Source organism: Ctenocephalides felis, unplaced genomic scaffold (assembly GCF_003426905.1).
Source record: "Ctenocephalides felis isolate EL2017-DRISC unplaced genomic scaffold, ASM342690v1 CF-g0.4_SCAFFOLD_00845, whole genome shotgun sequence".
In the NCBI taxonomy this organism is placed as follows: Eukaryota; Metazoa; Arthropoda; class Insecta; order Siphonaptera; family Pulicidae; genus Ctenocephalides; species Ctenocephalides felis.
Genome location: NW_020536999.1, coordinates 53,190,604 through 53,212,855, shown reverse-complemented (window position 1 = coordinate 53,212,855; position 22,252 = coordinate 53,190,604). Strand labels below are relative to the sequence as shown.

General features: G+C 27.5%; 1 protein-coding gene across 1 annotated transcript in view; it reads left to right on the top strand.

Annotated features, from left to right (window-relative positions):
- Window positions 1–3,090: 3,090 nt before the first annotated feature.
- LOC113385395 (zwei Ig domain protein zig-8-like) overlaps window positions 3,091–22,252 on the top strand; it is an 861,302-nt gene continuing 842,140 nt past the window's right edge. The window contains exon 1 of the mRNA XM_026623244.1: window positions 3,091–3,151. Within this exon, the coding sequence (XP_026479029.1) occupies window positions 3,091–3,151 (61 nt within the window). The remainder of the gene's footprint in view (window positions 3,152–22,252) is intronic.

The following is a 22,252-nucleotide window of genomic DNA, read 5'->3' as shown; positions in this document are numbered from 1 at the left end:
TGTGTGTGTACATGTTTGAATACAATTTTTCGTCCACGATTTGTTGATTCAAAAAACATTCGATTCCTACTAATAAAACGTGCTGATTAGTTTTTGGCGAAGACAGGTCGTTTCGAAGATACGAAGCAAAAATTGCCAAAAACGGTAATTCAGTTTTTGAGAGAACGGAGTACACAATTTAAATGATTCGAAAACCATTTTATTTGTATTGACAAAATGAAGATTTGATAAAATTTTTGATCAAGCAGGGCCAGCGGTTTCGGAGAAACAGAGGAAAAAGTGAAAAAAAAATTATTTGGCGGTCAAAAATGATCGTTAGACATATGCACATCAAATTATCAGATATTTGATGAAGTTTTTCAAAATGAGTACTAATTTTGGGACAATTTTCTTGGATTCCGTACCAAGAAAATTTAATTTTTAAAATTTACTTATACGATTCAAGCTAATTTCAAAATTTTCAGATAAAAATTCTTTTCAAAATTTTCAAAAATATACAAAGTTTTACACTCAAATATTAATTTCAAATTTACAATTCAGTGTGATAATGTATATATTTCAAATGCGTTATTCTGATCGTAAGAAATATATCCTCAGATGGATTTATTTGGCACCTCTTGCTGATGCAAAGTTTTCCAAGTGCTTTGAGCAATAAGATCGTTAATGTATATTGTATGAACGATAAAATATATAGTGCATATAATTATCTATTTGAAAATGTGTAAAACAATTCTTATTAATCATTGATCAATATTTAATGAATACTGATTTTTTTCTCTCGAATATTTAATTCTGGTACGGAAAATTTTAGCAATTTGCCTTGAGGCAAGATCCTATACACCACTAGTTTGTCTATATTTTCAAGTGAAAATGGGCATCGTACTGTATCTGGTTTTTAACTTAGCCATTACGCCCTGTTTTATTATATTATTAAATATTTTATTGATATTGGATAAACAATTTAAAAGTTACCAGAAATATAATGAACATGAATTCAATTTTGTAATAAGACTTGAAAAATAGTGCATTCCAAAAAATTCCTGTTGTTCAAGAGTATACTGAGTTTATGAAAGAACATTTGATGTTCCACGAGGTTATATACCTATATTTTTATATTTAACCGTTCAAATGATACGGAAGATAAACAAAACTGGTGCATATTATAAAATAATTTACACGTCAGGAGATAGTTTAAAAATCAAGTCATTTTCACTAAAATTAGAGCAAAATATAGTATATGTATATACATATACATATATTTATATATTTTATATAAGGTTGGGTTGTTGGAGATTCTAAAATGTTTTTTTTAACAAAATTCAATTCAAGAATGTATTGTCTGAACGTGGGGTGACAATGTAAGTATAAGTTCAAAGTTCTGAGGTATAGGACTCTCATAGGACGTCTTAAATTACAAAAGTAAAAAAACTATAAAAAATGAATACTAAAGTGATAGAATTCAACTAGAAAATATGACCAACATTTGTTCAGTGTTTTTCAGATATTATTATTTTTTTGGTTACTGTTTTATAATATTGAAGTCCTAGTAGATTTTCCTATGATTTCCTACTAATATCTTATCAGAATATTTCACGGTTTATATTGTTTACAGTCTTTGCTCATTGTTTAGTATAAACAGATCGCATAATCATTAGTCAGTATCGATAAATATTTTATTACCCATATTTACATACTTTTACTTCTATAATTCATATTTTTCCAGAAGAAATAAACGGAGCTACTAATGTTATGTATGAATTTAAATTTTGTGTTACTTAATTTGCTTACTAATAATATCCTGTTATCATAACTATATATGTGACGCAGAAACCTGAAGAATAAATCTGGATTTCACTGGTAATATTAGTTGCTGATATTCATCACGACGTTAATAAACAAATTTGCATTGGAAATTCAATTTAGTCAGCAGAAACTTTCATATATTATATTGAAAATGCACTAAATGCAATTAATATTTATGAATAAGGCCAACTTAATAGCTATTGCAAATGGTTTTCCTCTCACATAATTCATATTACACAGAGTAGTAGTAATTATAGTTATTATATAATGAAAAGAAAAATAAATATTTAATTAAATACTGCATTGGACATGTAATTTAGGTTATGAAATGTTCTACTATTTTAATGATACAAGTCGATATAAAAATCATTACTCATTGACATGTTGACATTACTGTTAATATTTGCCAGCAAATATGAGAAGAATATATCACCTAATGTAATATATTTTATAATAGTAGTGATTGTAAGAATAATTTTGTTTATTGTTAATAGTAATTTATGAACCTCTTACGCGAAAATGTAAGTATGCGATTGTTTGAGTCAACTAAAAAATTGCGTTGTCTTTGTCACTTTGTTTTACAATTTAATTCCATATACAATATACTAATTTAAAATTAATACATATACTTATTATAGTTAATATTGAAAATTAGAGTTAATTTATATTCTTATTATACGAAAATGATAAATATTCTCATAGTACCTACTCGAAATCCGTTAACTTCGGACACGAATATTTATATTAAAAAGTACACGGCGTCTCCACCGTAACATTCGCTTTGATCTAAATAATGAAATTATGAGTCTCCAGGTAAAAATAGGAATAAAAAATATTCTCCGGCTTTACGTACTTCAGAGAATTAAATTAAAATATAATGTTTTATTTGATATATAATAAAGAATATTAGAAAGTACTTTATGACAACAATGAGCTTATTATTTTCAAAATGGTTAAAAATGCTATATAGAAATTAATTTTATGCTTATAAAATGGAGATAATAGTTAATTGTGTAATAGGATATTATTATTTTTATAAAGGTTTTTTCAAACTATATGTTTGTAAGAAAGATAAAAAATATTTTACAGAATATTTTAATCAAGTCTAAACATTTTAATTTATTCATAGTCTGAAATATTATACACGTACGTTAAATATAATAAATAATAAAAAAAATTAAATAAATTGTTGGTCAATAAAAATCTAATTTTAACTACAAGCTCTATTTTTTATATATTTTTTATGTTTTATTTATATTTATAATGTAAATACTTTTCTTTTTCAGGATGTCTGCTCTTAAGTTTCTGCAGTTGGCCTTCGTAACCGCCTGCGTTTGCTGGACATTAGGTGAGTGCAAATGATATTTTTAATAAGTTTGCATATTTTGATTAAACAAATGCTTATCACATCTGTTACAAAAGTTGTGATCATCTACATTACAAATAAATAAAAATGAATAGATTTTAAAGCGTGAAAAAATTAAATAATATATGATAACCAATTTCTCGATTTCGTAATATTTTTCTTCATAGAAAGTTAAAAAATATACCATAAGTTTGATTATCTTTCACTGGCATTCTATTTAGTTACACACAAACGTAACTTCCTTATTTTCAAGTAATAGAAATTCATTAAATTAAAAGTGATTTAAGTCGCATATTTTATACGAGTCTTATACTCATCCTCACAAAAATTTACTATGCAAAATATATTACTATAAGTGATATTCATTATCATGAGTACTATATTTTTATACTTTATTTCTGATTATTTATATACTTCATAATTTTATTGTTATCGTCAAAACAAAAATATTATATCCGCATAACATATTTCAAATTTATTTAAAACTTTTACGAGAATATGATGTAAGGATAAATAAAAATTTATGATTTCATCAGTCATGATAAATTTAAATCAACAGAATATTAATATTAGAAGTATAAACCCTGAATCCTATTATTTCAATGAAAACAAAAACAGATGTAATAAATAAAGAATATTAGCATACGTGATATTTGCATTTTAGTACGTCGAACAGAGTATGGTTTGTAGTGCTTTACTCATAAAAACTATAACTGTTAGTTTGGAATAGATTTCAATATAATATTAGTTGTACGTTTCATAGTAATAAAAAATATCGCTAAGGATATAACGTAGATGACTGTTTTAATATTTTAAATATTGCGAACAAAGGATACTGATTGGGCAAAATAATGCTTTTTGCACTTTGTCATCGGAGACATATGAATTAATACGAAATAAATACATGGTCGAATTATTCGTTTATAATAAATTTTGGAAATTGAAGCTAAAAAAATGATAATGAAAACATGAATAATAAAGATTGAAAAGTAAAAAGTGTATTATAAACCAGGATGGAAAATAAATTAATAAAATATTCGTTATAGATTGATAATAAACACTAGATAATACTTACTAATAAACTTTGTAGTGCTTTTTTCCCTAAAAGATGTAAATATCTGTGATTGAGAATTATCCTATACGTTTTTTCATGCTTAACATTAACTAATAAAATTAGGAATTTTATTCTATACTCAAAATTTGCAAACTTCTGACACTTGCCGACACACTTTAGTACTTATTTTTAAAGAAGGCCTTTTAAAAATAGAGCAATTAACAACACTTAGAATTCATAGTTTAATAAAAAGTCGTATTTTTTGAAAACTTTGAGCAAGTGTTTCATCATTTGTGACTGTGGTTTTAAATTGGGTTTAACAATTACAGATCCAGCGTTTAAATACAGGGTCAATACAAACTAATGAAAAATTGTCAGTTTCACAAAGAGTACGTAGAGATTTTTTCCTAAAAACTTTCTACGATCAAGAAAGAACATCAAGCTTTTTTTACAAATGATACTGCACTAGTTCATAAATCAAACCTGTTTGTTTGACTTAGCTTAGAAAATTATTCTACCGTTCCTAGTTTTATTGTTTTTTTCTGCAAATTTGGGTAAGAGACGTCTGCTTCAGGTAACTTGGCTTTGAGTATGCAGTGTTTCTTCCTTTGGAACATTATTAAGCAGCACCTCCTATTATTGTTTTTTTTTTCTTAATTTAAAGTAATAAAATATATAAAGATAAAGCTTGTGTTTTTGAATTATAATAAAAATCTTGCTTGATATTGAATGCAGATGATAATAAAATTACTCGATAAGAGAAAGTTTAGGAAATTGAAACTATAATATCAGTAATGAAAACAAATATTGAAGTTTGAAAAGTAATACGTGTACTATAAACAAAGCGGACAACACAAACTATAGGCTAATAATAATGATAAAACTCAAAGTATGTTTCATAATGCATTTCTCTAAATGATGTAAGTGTAAAAATGCCTATGATAGAGAATAATCCTACATGTTTTTTTGCGATTGCCATCCCACTAGTTTAATCTAATTGGTTCGGCTCGGATTAGAACTTCATGATAGATGAATGTGAATAGATGATAGATGATTTTTTTTTCATATCAACTGTGAATTTCAGAGTAGGTGATAATACAGCTGCACACTTAGTAGATAGTTTTTCCAGATAGTGTAGCTCAAGCCTGTTTTTTGTGGAAGTCATAGAGTATATTCACAAATAAATTCTTTTGATTGTAGATAATGAAGAATAATATTTTTTTTTTTCATTTTGTAACAATGATTTACATGAATATATAGACGTTTCAAGTACTTCAAATAAATATGCTTTAATATTTTTATTAAAGTAGGTTTTGAAACTGTCAAAGTTCTAACTATAAATATAAGCACGAATGTTATATGCATTTGACTACATTGTAAATATTAATACTTCTTTCCTGAACCAGCTTCGATAATACATAGTTCCTGCAAGTGATACTGCCTTAGTGAGATGAACTCCGCTTTTCCGGCACTATAAAATGATACATTATAGTATTTTTTTATTTTATTTTATTTATGACCTTGAATTGCTAGATCATATGTTATAGTACAATAGATATTTTTTCATTTGCATCAGGTTACTTCACATAGAGTACGTAGTGTTTCTCCCCTAAAAACTATCTACGATCAAGAAAGATCCATCAAGCTTGTTTTTTACGAATGACACTGCGTTAGTTCATAAATCAATCCTGTTGTGGAATATCGTTATTTATTCTTTTGGCTCGCGTAGCAATCCGTGCCCGATACCCTATGCTCGGCTTGTCCCGCCGTCCCGCCGTGGCGCGAGTAAGCCGGATCGCACGCATACGTTATGCGGCTGTGCGCCTCCGTACGCGCCCGTACGCGGCTATGCGTCATAAACCCAACGCGATTTGCCGCTGTACAATCACGTTTTTTCATAAGCCCCAGTGCAGAGGATCAATCGGAAAATTTATGGCAGTACGTACCTGGTATAAGAAATAACTACCGTTGGACACTATGTCTGAGGCAAATTGATGCAGATTTTCGTATACTAAACGAATATATATAGATGTAAATCATATTTTCTTTGATCATGTCAATATTTTTAAGAAGGAATAGCATCTTTTTTAAAAAAGTTGTGCCTGGAATCAAAACAAAAATTTGGACAAAAAAAAATTAGAAGATAAATCGTATAATCAAAGATTGATAGAAATCAATAATATAATATTAAAAATAGGTAAAAAAGAACGTGCATCAATTGTGTTTAATATTTGTAGAGTGATTTTCCATTATCGATTTATTCCGACGATATTATATCTCGGCTTCAAAAAGAAATCTTACAATTGCATGCCACATTTGAGCATTTTTAATTTACTTTGGCAATAAATAAATCAATAGTTGTTCAAAGATGTCTCAAACTCAACTTTTTGTTTAGCACAAAATCAAAGAATAAAAAATACATTGTTACTAGATTATAGTTATTTATCTATAAAAGACACTCATGTGCATACTTATTCGAATTATTAATGATGCATAGTTTATATTAATTATTATTATTACATTTATGTCGACTGTATCATGTTCTAGTAACTAATAAGTTTAATATGGTACCTCAAGGAAAATTGCTGGAACTTCTCTTGCCGAAATTCAAGATTTTTTGAAAATTTTGAAACTCATTCAAGTCGGTTGATCCATACAGTCAAAAATATTCAGTTTTGAACTATATAAATGAACTTTAAACACTAAAAATCTTAGTTTGAAACTCTCATAAATCCAAAACTAGTGGAGCGCATGGCATCGTGCCTTAAGGCAAATTGCTGGAACTTCCCCAACCAAAAATTATTTTTTTTAAAAAGATTAACATTTTTGAAAAAAAAAATAACTCCAGAAAAATTAGATTTTTAAGAAACTATAAAGTTTTGACAAAAATTTACTTTTTTTAAAAAAAAAACCTTCTGAAAAAAAAAATTATTTTGAAATATTTTGGAAATTCTGAACATTTTTTCATAGCAATCGTACTGCTTTAACTGCTTAGAGACGAAATATCGAAGCGCGTAAGCGCCACGTCGCCGTCTAACGGATAAACATTAGTATAAAACCCATAGAAATGTAAACATAATTTATACTTATTGTTAAAATCTCTATAAAATATCTGATAATTTGATGTGCATATGTGTAATGATCATTCTTGACCGCCAAGTGGCATTTTTTTACTTTTTTCTTGATCTGTGGATAATTCAATCAATTATTCTTTCCATCAATACTAGTAAAATGTTTTGTAAATCATTCAAATGGGACGCTACATTCTCTTAAAATGTTAATTGTTAATTTTGGATCCGTGCCTTCAAAACGGTTGTTCTGCCTTTCCCAACACTAATCAGTACGCCAGCTTTGTAGAAATTTAATGTTTTGTTCTTGCAAATATATACAACATGCGCACATATATACATCCATTGTTATATATAAAATAAGGATAAATTATACTTGTTTATTTTCTGGTAATTTGGTAAGAAAAAAAGTGAAATTGTGAAATGTTTAATTTGACTAAATTTTTTTAGAAAAAATCAAAAGTCAGAAAACTTTTGAATTTACTGAAAAATTATAAACACGAGAAAATCTTTAAATATTGAAAAACAAATAAGGTTATAATTTTTTTTGAGAATTTTTATAATTTTTATGGTTGATTCCAAAATCTCTAACGAAATCCCGAATGTTGTGCAGGAATGAATTAGTAGAACCAATTAATCAATTTATCAGCAAATATTTGCATTTTTATATAACTCAAAAAAAATTCAATATCGAAAAATAATTCGGATTTTAATTCTAATTCTAGCAAATGTTTTGAACTTATATACTTCAAATAAATAATTATAACTTTGCAATTCGGTTTATATAATTCTTAGAAATATTAGACAATGTTCTTCATTTTAAATCCGATTGATTAAGTTTTGTTTTTTTTACTTTTTATAAATTAAAAATAAACAAAATTGAAAATATTCAATATTTCTGGAATATGTCATTAAGGTACGGGAAGTTTCTTCCAATTTGCCTTGAGGCACAAAGCCATACACCACAAGTTTAATTTTAATATAATGAATAATTAGCTTTCATTTAAATAGTTTTCATATCAGGTTCGTGAAATATAATTTTATCATAATTAAAATTTGAAGTTCATTTTAAATGTTTGATATCGCTTGCTATCAAATACTATTGGATACCAAATTTGTGTATGTATTCATTTTTTGTATCTATACTTGTGATGCCAATATCATCAAATGTCTTGATATAACTATTTCAATAATTTTATTTTACAAAACAAAATTTTCTTTGCAAAGTCGTTATTTTCTATCGTCACTTTTCACAATATTTGTCCAACTCGCCCAATGACAACGTCGCCCTGTGGTGAATCTATTTCCAAATTCAAAAGTTTAAAATAGTGACTGATAGAAAGGCGAACTCGAAAGTTCACGAGAAATAAATCCAACGGTATTTCTTTGCGAAAGTTTTCTCAACATGTATCAGATGTAACCAAGTCTAGAAAGGAGTCTTCGGCAATGCGATGTCGGAAATTATGTGAGCATGAAATATATAGGAATTTTTATACACTTTGAAGGAAAGCATTGAGGTTTGCTGCTCTATTTATGTTTGAAATATTATAAAACTTTTAGTTCGTCTTTATTAGCGCTTCTTCATGTATTGGAAATTCAAGAAGATTGTAACATGGAAATGCATGCTTTATATGCATAACTTATAACAGACATCTTTATATGCATAACTTATAACGGACATCATTTAATTTTTTTGTTTAATAACTTTTTGTAGAGTAAGTTATAATAATCGCAAAAAAATCGAAAATATTTTTTTTAGATATCTCTACGTTTTAAGGTCTTCTGAACATTTTATTTTATTCTTATAAAAAATTGATGTATGTGTGTTTGTTTAAGTATTTGTATGTAATGTAATTTTTTGTCGACGATTTTGGAAACACAGGTCAACTGACTTGATTAATTAAAAAAACATTCGATTTGCATAGATAAGGAAACGTGCTGATTAGTTTTTGGCAGAGACAGGTCGAGTTATTTCGAAGATACGGGGCGAAAAGTACCAAAAATGGTAATTAATTTTTTGAGAGAGTGGAGCGTTCGATTTGTATGATTTACAAATCAATTCATTTTTCTTGACAAAATGAAGAACCAATGAATTTTTTTTATAATGCAGGTCTAGCGTTTTGGGAGATCCATTAAAAACTCAAAAAATGCCATTTGGCGGACATACATTAGACATACACATATCAAATTATCACATACTGTATGGATAATAAGAACAAATTTTGTTAATTTTTTTATGCGTTTCGTACCTATGTTTATCCGTTATACTGCGACGCGGCGCCCTAGCGCTTTGATATTTCGTTTTTACTCAGTTAACGTATTGCAATTGCTTTGACAAAAAAGTCTAAAACTTTCAAAATATTTCAAAGAAAATCAAATTTTCCAAAAAGTCAAATATTATAATAACAACTCAAAGATTAAATTTGAAATGCAACTGTATAAATGGATGTCATAAAACCTCTGTATGAATTTTGTTCTTGAATATTTTGAATATTATTTATTTAAAGACATTACGTACATAGTAATTGTAAGGCTTCTGCCTAAGTTTTAAATATATTCTTTTTAATATATATATATTACAGCTAATGAAATGTCTAATGATTAACATATAAACTCCCACCTTATAACTTACTGCAACGAATTTATTAAACAAAATAATTTTATAAGAAATTGAACCTATGAATGAAGTATGAAGGTGTTCAAAAAATTATAACTTTTATACAAAGATACCTAAAGTTATATTAATTAATTAATAGTGAACATCTGATTTTATATTTTTCTAATACTTTACTGTAATTAATAATAAAACTTATTCACCAGTCCATCTGAAGTATTGAAAAAACTAGCAAGTTTTAAGGAAGGAATCTTGCTTTTTCAAATGAACCTTTTTTGTTTTGTATGCATATATTTATTGTCAATCGAAATATACACTATTTTTTAAGACAATATGCTAGTCTTTATGCCTTCAAAGAGTTTATCTCTTTTTTAAATAAAAAATATTTTAGATCGTGTGACTATTTTTTTAAATCTTCGAGTAGAAGATCCCTCACTCAATTTGTTTAAATACTTTTTTGGAACCTGGTAATTAGTCTTGCAATCTCATGTTTGATATTGTAATAATCGTATTTAAGATTTTAATTCAAATTTAACTGGTTCTAATTATTTTTTATGGAACTCTTTGTAAATAAGAGAAAAATGCAAGTCGAGATCTTATATCTATGAAGCATGGTCTCAGCGAAATATCTATTTCTCATATATGAAATTATCTCATATACAGACAATCTACTAGATCATTCAAATATCAAAATTATATCACCATATAACTTACTTTAATATAACATCATATAAATTACTTTATAGATTGAATATAATCAAAATGTATGTGCTTATTTCGAATATTTATGTTATATAGAATCACCTTATATGTATACTAATTGCTATTCAAAAATAAAGAATTTTTAGTATAGCACCATATAAATTGCTATCACAAAGTCTCAGCTTCCCCAATATTAGTTTATATACTACTAATTTTTTGTACCCATTCGTATCTACCATCAAAATTAAGTCAATTTAAGAAATTAAAACAAAATCCATTACAAATTACCTTAACAAAATCTCAGCCTTAATTTTATCCCTGATTGAAAACTCTAATAATCCGCACGACTGCATACAATAGTCCTGCCGTTTCGAGAACTGCCTAATGGACAAACTTTCTTAATGTTTTCCTTGACACAACTTCTATTATAATGTTCAATTTGTAACGAATTCTGGTAATAACTGCGTTTGCTTGATTGGATAAGTTTTTTCGACGGTCGCGAATTCAATTTTGCTTTGTATTTTGTAGGTATACAGGACGGCGAGACGAATGGCAATTATTTGGTAGAAAAGTTCAGGAAAATTTATATTAATAAAAGATAAGCTTGATATACTTCTAATTTGCCTAATATGATAATTGAAGTTAAATGCGTTTGCCTTGATCTGGCATGAAATCTACCATTCTATATTAGCAATGAATCAAATTATAGTTAACATTCGTAAACAATTTCTGACCTTTCTTCATTAACTCAAATTAATATAGTACATAAGTTTTTTATAAGTCTTGAAAATATCTATATCTAATACTTAATTATAAATCGCGCAATTTTTCAATACGTTGTTAGCTCTTCACATTATTGATTTGAAGAACTACTATTAGAACAAAAATTGAAAGAAAATGTAATGAATCTTTATATACTAGAAATCCAATTAATCTCCTAACGTATATAAGCACGATTTATGACGGTTCATTGAACATATATAATTATGAAATGAGTATCCAAGATGATATTTTTCTTTAACAAACAGGTAAAAGGTCAAGTATACAAAACATCTTTGGGGTACTTAAGGGAAAATATGACATTTATCCAAAAACCAGAAGTATTTGCACAATTCAAAATGTTAAATAAATTTGTATATTATAGAAACAAAATGATAAGTATATTTGCATTTTTTCCCTTTCCATTTTGTATTTTGTCTTAATAAAGTTAGATTTTTTGTTATCTGTTTAATCTTTTTTTAAGAAATCGAACAAATAACCTTTTTTTAACTCTGAAAGCAATGCGGTCTACAGGTCATGTTAATGTAGGACGCTGACTCATTGCATTAATGAAAACTTGTTCGAACAAACATACTTCATTTTTCTTTCTCTGAATCCTATATCGTATTTAATATAGTTTAGCTATTATGGTGACTGTCACTACAGTATGCTGGCACAACCGTACCCAGTCTTCCCTACTTGGTAACTATTAGCAAACATACCAGAATAACAGAATTTAGTATGAATACCATATCATAAAACATATTTTTCTTTGTGAAATCAATAGATACTACGAATTAATGTAGAATGAACTTCCTTCTTGATCTGGACCTATCAGTGCTATATCTGAGATCTCTATCTCTATAAGTAAGTTTGGTTGATCTTCGATGCAGCTTTTGTACATGTCTGAGTTCGTTCGAATTTGAAATGTACTTTAAAGCATTTAAAATTTTGTCTAATGACCAGATATAATTGTTGACTATATCAGACTGATTAAAAAATGATACATTGTTCAAAATGTTGTAGATTCAGATAAAATGATAAGATGTTGAAGATTGATAAATTGTTACTTGTTTGTTAATGTTATAATAATTTTGCTTGTTATAATGCTAATACTTATATTACTCAGTTGAAATTTAAGTTGATACCTTCTAATTAACAAACTTTTAATAATTTTATATAGTTTTTCTGATTGATTTATTTTTGCAAGCGACTTTTCATTATATTCAGTTTTCTATTGTAATTGGTTGTTCAGACCTTAACACTAAATTAACATAATATTATTAATTAAATGATTTTTCAAAGTTATGATTTTTGCATAAACTACTATTTCATACATTATTTTTTTCTTTTCTCACTTGAATACAATATAAGAAAACTAGTGGTGCATGACATCGTGCCTTAAATCAAATTGCTGGAACTTCCCGTACCAGATTTGATTATTCGAGGGAAAAATTCAATAATCAGTAACTATTGATCAATGATTAATAACAATTGTTTTAAATATTTTCAAATAGTTAATTATATTTAATAGATTTTATGTTCATATAATATACAGAGATGATTTTATTGCCCAAAACACTTAGGATGTTTACATTAACAAGAGATGCCGAATGAATTTATCGCAGGATATATTTTTTAAAATAACACGTTTAAAATGTGTATTTATAGTATACAAATTTGCATATTTTTGAAAATTTGTTAAATATAATTTTAAAATTTTAAAATTTGTTTGAACCATATAAGTGAAATCTACATACGGAACCCAAACAAAAATATAACAAAATTAGTTAGTACTATAAAATATCGGGGAATTAGATGTGTATAAGTCTATTGATCATTTTTGACAGCCAATATCATTTTTTTTAAACTTTTTTCTTTGTATCTCCGAAACCGCTGTATCTGCTTTCCCATAATTTTAATCAATTATGTCAATACAAGTCAAATGTTTTCTGAATTATTAATTATTATTAAGACAAAACTGAATTACCGTACTTTTTGTCTCGTATCTTCAAAACTGCTAGACTTGTCTTCGCCGATAACTAATCAGCACTTCTTCTCGAATGTTTTTGAATAATTCAAATAGGTTGCCTGTGCGCCTGGAATCGGGGACTAAAAATTGTTTTCAAACATACATACACACATCCAATTTTTTTTAAGTATACCAAAATGTTCAGAAACTGTTGAAACGTAAAGATGCAGTATTTACACCACTATGCCTTCAAGACTTATTATCTGGCAGTGCACCTTTTACTATCCATGTTACAACGATACCTAAATAAATAAAAGTCAACAGTTATTATTATTTAAAATGTTCTTTATCCCTGAAACCGAATTATCATCGCAATAGCGGAAATACGGTTTCCTAATGAGAAACAGCCGCTGCTTGTATTTTACTTATTTCATGGTCGAGCATCTTAAATATATCTTTTTTTCCCTCGGCGCCGCCTGATAGAGCACTTTTGATCACTCCATGCCATCGAGATTCTCATTTTCTCATTTTGAACGTCGTAGTTAATGAACAAGAAATGAAATCTCCTACGCAAAAATGTATCTTGATTGGGCACAAAAATCTTATGATAAAAATAAAAATAGCGGAAGAGAAGAATTTGCAAGAAAGTATAAATAGAAGCAAAAGATAATTATGTAGGATTATGCTATGAAGAAGTTTATATTTAATTGTGGCAATTTTATTTATATCATATCACTTAATTATCACATTTTAAATCCTATTTTAATTTTTTTATTTTCAAAAGATTCAGAATCAAACTAAGTAGGGAAGCTAAAGACTTATACGTTACAGGAGTAAGTAGTAACGGAAGTTTTTTCAATGGGATTTTCTAATATATTAAAATATTTCTTTGTTTTGATTGGTCATTTAAATTTCTTTGCATCATTCTGTCATGGTTACATGTCGACGCAATATCAAGAAGTGTGCAGCTGCGTCATTTTTAACATTTCAATTTTAAATTGTGTAGAATATATTTTCTTTAAAATTTATCATTCCTTGAAAATGTGTAACAACTTTTGTGATTGCTAATTAGTTTAAATAGATGTTTTAAATGTAAAGAAATCACATCTAGTGTTAGTAAAATGCAAGAATATCAAATTGAAGAATGGTGCATTTTGGGTGAAATCGTCAATTTGGGCATATTTTTTTTTGGTTTATTGTTCATTATGTTTATTGTGTATTGTTCATTATGTATTTTGATGTAGTAAATCATCAGTTTCTTTTTTGAGATGCTTTGGTGGTAAAGGCTTGAGCAGGTCACACGCTAATTCGTTTGGATGACGACTTAGACGAGCTTTGTATCTGGAGCAGTAATGATTAATTTCTTCTTTTATAGTTTGAATTCTGAGATCTTGATGTATTAACCAGTTGGGGACATATTTTGGAGCGTTCACAAATTTTGTTTTGGAACCTCTGTAGAATAGTTATGTTTGATTTACTGGTCGCACCCCATAGTTGTAGACCGTAGGACCATATGGTTTAATAATTGACTTGTATATTAGGAGTTTGTTTTCTATTGAGACTTGTGATTTCCAGCCCATTAACGAATTAATTTGGGCACATATGATATGATAATGTGTTACAACTTTTGTGATTAAATGTAAAGAAATCACATTTAGGGTTAGTAAAATGCAAGAATATCAAATTGAAAAATGGTGCATTTTGGGTGAAATCATCAATATGAGCACATATGAATTTTGTTACAGGTAACACTATATCATCAATGTGTATAGCTATTAACGTAAATCAACGTAAACTGATTTATTAAAGAAATCACTCAGAAACATGTGAGTTTTCTTAAAAAAGCGGGAAAGAATAAATAAATTATCTAAAGTATTTTTGACGTTTTTCTGTAGTTACTTCTTGCTCTGGTAGATGTTCCAGATACATAGTAAGTTGCAACACCATTTTTCTAGTGAATCTGTAAGTGTGGTATAACGAACAATGATTATGGAATTATTTAGACTCGATCCGGTAGATGGATAGTTACAGCATCTATTGATCTTTATTTTTTAGAAGAATAAATCAGTGGATATCTAAATATATTAATTTTGATAAAAACTGCTACAAGTTCCTAGCTTTCATACTTTATATTTAAAATCAAAATAACAATGATTTTATATTAAGATACATATAAGCAGCACCAAATGCAGAAATTTTTATTAAATGAACGATTAATATAACAAGACAACCCACATCATTTATATCTGAATTATCTTCTTATAAATATATTTTTAGAAACACTGTATAATTTTATAAAATGTGGGTTAAAATAAACTCGAACTTCTACTTAAACGATTTAATACAAAAAATTTTCATTTTTGGTTTACATCTCAATTTTATTTTCTGTTAGAAACATATTGCAAATATATATTGCATTAGATATCACATAAATATTAGTTACCATTTTCAGGTCTAAATTTAGCAAATGTGTTAGAAGTGTCTGGCAAATTGCTAATGCATCTTATTATAGCCTTCACAAAAAGTAATTTGAAATATATTGTACTAAGTTCAATTTTCTACGTTATTGAGCAATAATCATATCACTATTAATAATGGTATTGGTGATATCAAAAATGGTGGCAATTACTGGTAATCAACTTGAACTGGAACTGAAACAATTTGAATAAAGATAATTTTACTGGAAATTCACATCTAAATATTATTTTTAATTGAAGATATATTGTAAATATATAATGCTCTATACGTATATTACATAGATATCGGTACCTATTTTTAGATGAAAATATATACTGACTGATATCTAGCAGATATCAGTTCGAATCATGAGTTCGAACCGATTACTTTCCTATCACAATATTTCGACATATTATGACCTTTAAAATATTAATCTTTAAGAGACTGTATTCATTACCCAACATTTTTTATAATTTAGTTATCATGAAGATATTGAAAATTATCAGAGAATGAGACAAACAACTCATTACAAAATGTTTAAAAATTGACGTCTGTCAAATTCCATTTGAAATACAGACAACATTTTAAAAGTTTCGACAGAGTATAAACTTTATCAATTACTGGTTTTGACAGGAGATATACTCATATTTCCGTATTTATTTTTGAAAGAAATCACCCTGAAGCCTAATACGATAATCTGGCTTTAGTCCTATGTAATATAGATATATAAATGTTTCAAATTCAGTCAACAAATATTTTTGTTTTTTTGGTGAAGATAGTGATGTTGATAAATGTGCAAATTATAAAATTGTGCACCTAAAACTTATAATAAAAAATGTATAACATTGCCATCTAATATTTTCATATCTTGGCTTTGTTGATAATTTTTAATCTATTTTAGGGAGATATAAAAAATGAATCTCATCATTATAAAATAATTTATAAATTAATCAAATTTTACGGTAATTATGAAGACCCTAAATTGAAAAGCCTTATTATTATTTTTTTTTATAATTTTGATATATGTGTCTTAATAAGGGGACCGCTATTGTTGGGAACAGAAATTAGAAAAAATATAATAAATATACTAGTAATCCAATTAAAATTGTAAGCAAAATATATAAATATTTATTTAATATATGTAATTATTGAGTGAGCATCCATGACATTATTTTTTCTTTGACGAACAGTTGAAAGGTCAAGCATAAAAAACATCTTTGATGTAGAGATAAACATGACATTTATCCAAAGTAAAAAATATCAGAATAGCTTAAAATGTTTTGCATATTTTTTGGCAGTGTTTTAAAATACTGAAATTTTTCGTATAGTGATCAAACATTCGCGAAAAAAACATAATGACTCATCAATAAAAATGTATCAACAGATAACAAATGTTTTAAATATTTTAAAATAATTATTATAAATACTGTAAATTGCATCGTCGTATATTATAAATCTAATATAATATTTTATCTTATATTTATGCGACGATATTATCTATGATTATCAAGAACAAATACAAAATAAACAAACCCTTGACACAAGCAACATGCTTCTTGAATCACTCTAATCGGGTGCACCAATATTTCATTCTTTTCACTTTTTTCTCCGTATTCTCAAAACCGCTAGACACGCCTTCACAAAAATGTAAGAAATTATTCACTCAATCGATAAGAATCGACTGTTTTTCGAATCATTCTAATCTGATGTGCCGTTCTCTCAAAAGCTGGTTGTTTTTGCGCTTTTTTCTGCGCATTTTAGGAACAGCTGGACTTGCCTTTGCCAAAAACTAGTCAGCACATCTCTTCATCAATACAATTAGAATGTTTTTTGAATCATTCAAATCATAACTTGATTCATTGAATGAAATCGGATAATTAGTTCTCTCAAAAACTGCATTTTTTCGCACATTTAGTTTTATATTTCAGAAACGGCTAGACCTGCCTTTGCCAAAATCAAACCATCACTTCTCCCCACCATTTCGAATGGAATGATCTTAAAAGCTGACATTTTTAGCAGTTTTTGCTTCATATCTCCGAAGCCGCTGGACCTATCTTTGTCAAAAACTAATCAGCATTCCTCTTCATCAATAGGAATCGAATGCTTTCGAATCGGTTAAACCGTACGCCTGTAATCTTCCACGAAAAATTGTCTCCACATACATACACACATATCCATTTTTTGTGAGATGTACCAGAATGTTCAGAAACCTCTGAAACGTGACGATATGCAAAAATTATCATTCTCGCTTTTTGATCGATTACTATAACTTACCTTACGGTAAGTTAAAAAGTGAAATAAAAATAAGTCTTATATATAAAAAATGGACTAAATACAGATTTCAATAATTTTTTTTTACTATTTTTTTTACTTTGTTCATCTAATTAGAGTTAATTAGGTCTATTAAATCATTTCTGCATATAATTTTTATAAATTTTATATACATGTATTAGAGTCTATAATTCCAAGGTTGGAATTATTTCCCTCTTGTTTTTGTGAATCGGAAACGTAGCTCTCTACATTCAATTTTTTTAGCATTCTCAGCATTTGCTTGTCAATATTTTAAGCAGACCATAATTCATTCCTCGAATTCGATTGTTTGCTTTCAGATACAATTTATAACGAAGAACAAAGTAAGAGTTTTTTTGTGGGCCTAAGAAAAAAATACATCAAATGTTTTGATAGCATGAAATACAACGGGACGATCATTAATCATATTACGCTTTATGTTTCTTCCCAGAGTAATGGTTAAGCATTATAAAACAACAACTCATGGAATTAATTTGAATTGCCAATTAGTTTATTTATTTATTATTTATGTATATGATGTTTGCAAAAAATAGACGAGCAATTAGTGCAGTTTGTAATTAGTGAAATATGCCAATTAGTTCGATAATTGTTGAATCGTAAATCATTAATTCGAATTGGACGGTGGAGCGATTTAGGGTAAATTCATCTATAGATTATGTCTAAAAATCTCAACTCGATATTTCATATATTTGAGTACTTTAAGACTAAAAATAATACAAGATTAATATTTTTCTCTATTATTAGTAAAACTATTTAAAAAAAGTTACATAAATATATTACAGCTGGTGTATGGGTAAAAAGATATTTACTCTTTCTTAAATGTACACAAAAATTACCTGTCTATACAATTTGTTAGAGTCACCAAATCACGTATTTGGCACGAATTTAATTTAATATTAAATTTATGTAATTAAAGAATTTTTTTTGTAAAAACTCGAATTCACCTTTATTCAAGAACACGGTGCTATTAAAATATTGTTTTAGTTTGTACTTTCATTTATTGAAGTTGTGTTCAAATTTCCAAATAGAAATTCAACTTGGAAGCTTTTGGCATAATTTTTGTTCAATGTTTTTTGGCTGCCTAAATAAAAACTCGGAATTTATTTAAAAAAAAAACAATTAATTTTTGTCAGGGATTGCCGACCTTTTTAATTTTCCTTAGGGTAAGTTGTAGTAATGCACATCGAAAATGAAAGTTTTTGCATATCTTCACGTTTCAGAGACTTCTGAACATTTTGACATACTTCAAATAAAATTTAAGTGTGTGTATTTGTGTGTGGGTGTATATATTTGTGCAGACAATATTTTGTTGACGATTGCGGGCGTATATATAAATCGACTTAAAGAATTCAAAAAAACAATCAATTCCTATTGATAGGGATATGTGCTGATGAGCTTATGGCAAAGGCAGGTCCAGCCGTTACGGATATACGGAGCAAAGAATGCAGAAAATAGAAAATGAGTTTTTGAGAGAACGGAGCATCCGATTTGAATGATTCAAAAAACATTCTGCTTGTGTTGGCAAAACAGTTGTTTTTGAAGAATTTTCGGCATAATTCTTAAATTTTATAATTTGAGTAGCCTGATCATTTTTTATATAGGTCGATAACTAATCAATTGTTTTTTTTTTGTGAACGTTTTCATGGAATTTTGATCGAAATTTGTTTGAGCTTATAGCAAAGTTTGAATATATTTGCTCTATCCAAAACAATTCTTTTATATTGGCGACGAAATGGTTATCACGAATAAAACTGTATAAATTGTCGATAGATTATTGCATAATCATTGATTTGCTGTATTATCCTACTGTACAAATATTTTCCGATGTGCACAGGAAGTGCATAGTTTTCGAATTTCTTGCAGAAGGAGTAATTTTTGCAAAAATTATAAAATTATAAATTTTAAATTTATCGAGGAAGCTTTAAATCTAAATCATAGCTCTAAAATGAATGTTAGTATTTTACTTCATAAGGCAAAAATTATTTAATTAATGAAAACCCCAGGAATAATAGTTCCAAACTTCTAATATCAAATTTCATTGAATAGTGGCAATTCAATTTAGACGCTATTAGAATATCGTATATTAGATTAGGTTGAAACTTGCTATGACTATTAATACCCCCTAAGATCATTTATATGTCCCATGCGTTGCAGTGAGTCAACCATTCATCTAAATTGTTTTAGCTGCCTTTCTCAGTTATATAACACATACTCTACATTTAGAATTAGTTATTATTTTTTAGTAAAAAATTTCTAAAAATGATTTCTTGTGGCTAAACGTTTGTAAGGCCAGCTAGTATATATATATATATATATATATATATATATATATATATATATAAGTTTGTTATTTTTAGTGTTAAGACTTTGAGATGTGGTATCATTTTCCAAGGATGTTGCAATTCAAATAATTAATGTATCTTAATACTTTCTCTATTACTATACTCGGCAAATGCTTTATGCAATATTTCAAGAAGAGAAAACAACTGTTGCAACTCCATTATATCAATTAGTGTTTGAAAACTTGTACAAAGTAATCTTAAAAGTTTTGGTTTCAAACTTACAAACCTTATTGAATTGAATATTTGGATCTTTGTTGTAAACTAATAATGCTAAAGTAGAAGATAGTTAATTTAGTTTGAGTATAAACGAAGCTAAAATTAAGGGATGTGAGCTTTGTCTATAATTATTTATATTTGTTAAAGTGAAATATATGTGACTTATAGTGAGCTAATATTATTCAAAATTATGTTGTCAATTAAACATAAAATATAGAGTTTTTAACAAGTGTTTTTATTAGAGAGCTTAATGAATTATCCAAGAATTAAATTGGTTTTAATAGTGTACCATAGCATCTATAAAATCAAACTTCTTCAAAGTAAATTTTTAGTAATCATGTGTGACAAAATAATGATTTATATTTGATATACCAGGGGTCGGCAAGCTTTTAACTGTAGTGTGCCAAGCCACTCTACCAATATGATTTAGAGTGCCACCTTAATTTTGAAATATATAGTTAGGTTCTAGGTGAGAAGAATTACAACCAAATTTATCTTTTAAACATTTTTATTAACAAATAACATGAATTTCTAATATAAACAGTGCTGGATTACCCCATAGGCCCGTTAGGCCCGGGCCTGGGGCGGCAAGTTTTTCAAAATGTAAATATTTTAAACTCGATGAAATGACACGACAATTCATTTTAAGTATAGATCCTGAAATTTTTTTTTTGTAAATTTAGAGATCATTTTCGATGAAATAGAACGTAATGCGCTTTCTAATCAAATTTATTATTCGTGGGTGCCGCATTGATATTTTCTTGATGTATCATATTTAATATAATAATTATCAAACTGATAAGATTTTTTGAAGAAATATTGAAAAACTCGTTTTTTGTAATTTTGTTCAGGTGAATTTTATAATTAAAACGCTTTAAAAACTGTTCGATTTTTTCTAGTTTTATTTTCGGTATTAAATCAAACAATGGCGAATTAACACAATATATTCATTGTTGTTAATTAATTTATGTCATTTTTTTGTATGTGAAAATATATTTTTTTAAATATGCCTGTAGTATAAAATTAAATCTTAAACTAAAATATCTGACAATTTGGTATGCTTCCTCCAATTGGCTTTTTTTTTCAACTTCAGAAAGGCTAAGTTATAATAATACTAAAAAATCATAAATAAAATTGTTTATATAACTCTACGCTTCAAGTTCTCCTGAACATTTTGACATGCCTTAGAAAAAATGGATGTATGCATGTGTTTATGCGGTTACAATTTTTTGCCAATTGGCATTCGGGAAGACGTGCTGATTAGTTTTTTGAAAAAACAGTTCCATCCATTTCGGAATAGGGAGCAAAGAGTGAAAAAAGTGCTAATTCAATTTTTCAAAAACGGAGCGTCCTATTTGAATAATTCAAGACACTTTTTACTTGTATGACGAAATAAAACTATCGAAAATTTTGCGAGAGCATGGTCAGCGTTTTTGGTGACCCAAAAAGGTGTCATTTGGTAATAAAAAATGATCATTGACATCAAATTATTAGATTTTTAATAAAAAAAATATTAATTATTACAAATTTTGTCTTCATTATTTTGAATCATTTCGTACCAAGATTTTTAATTTTCAAAGTTTACTTCT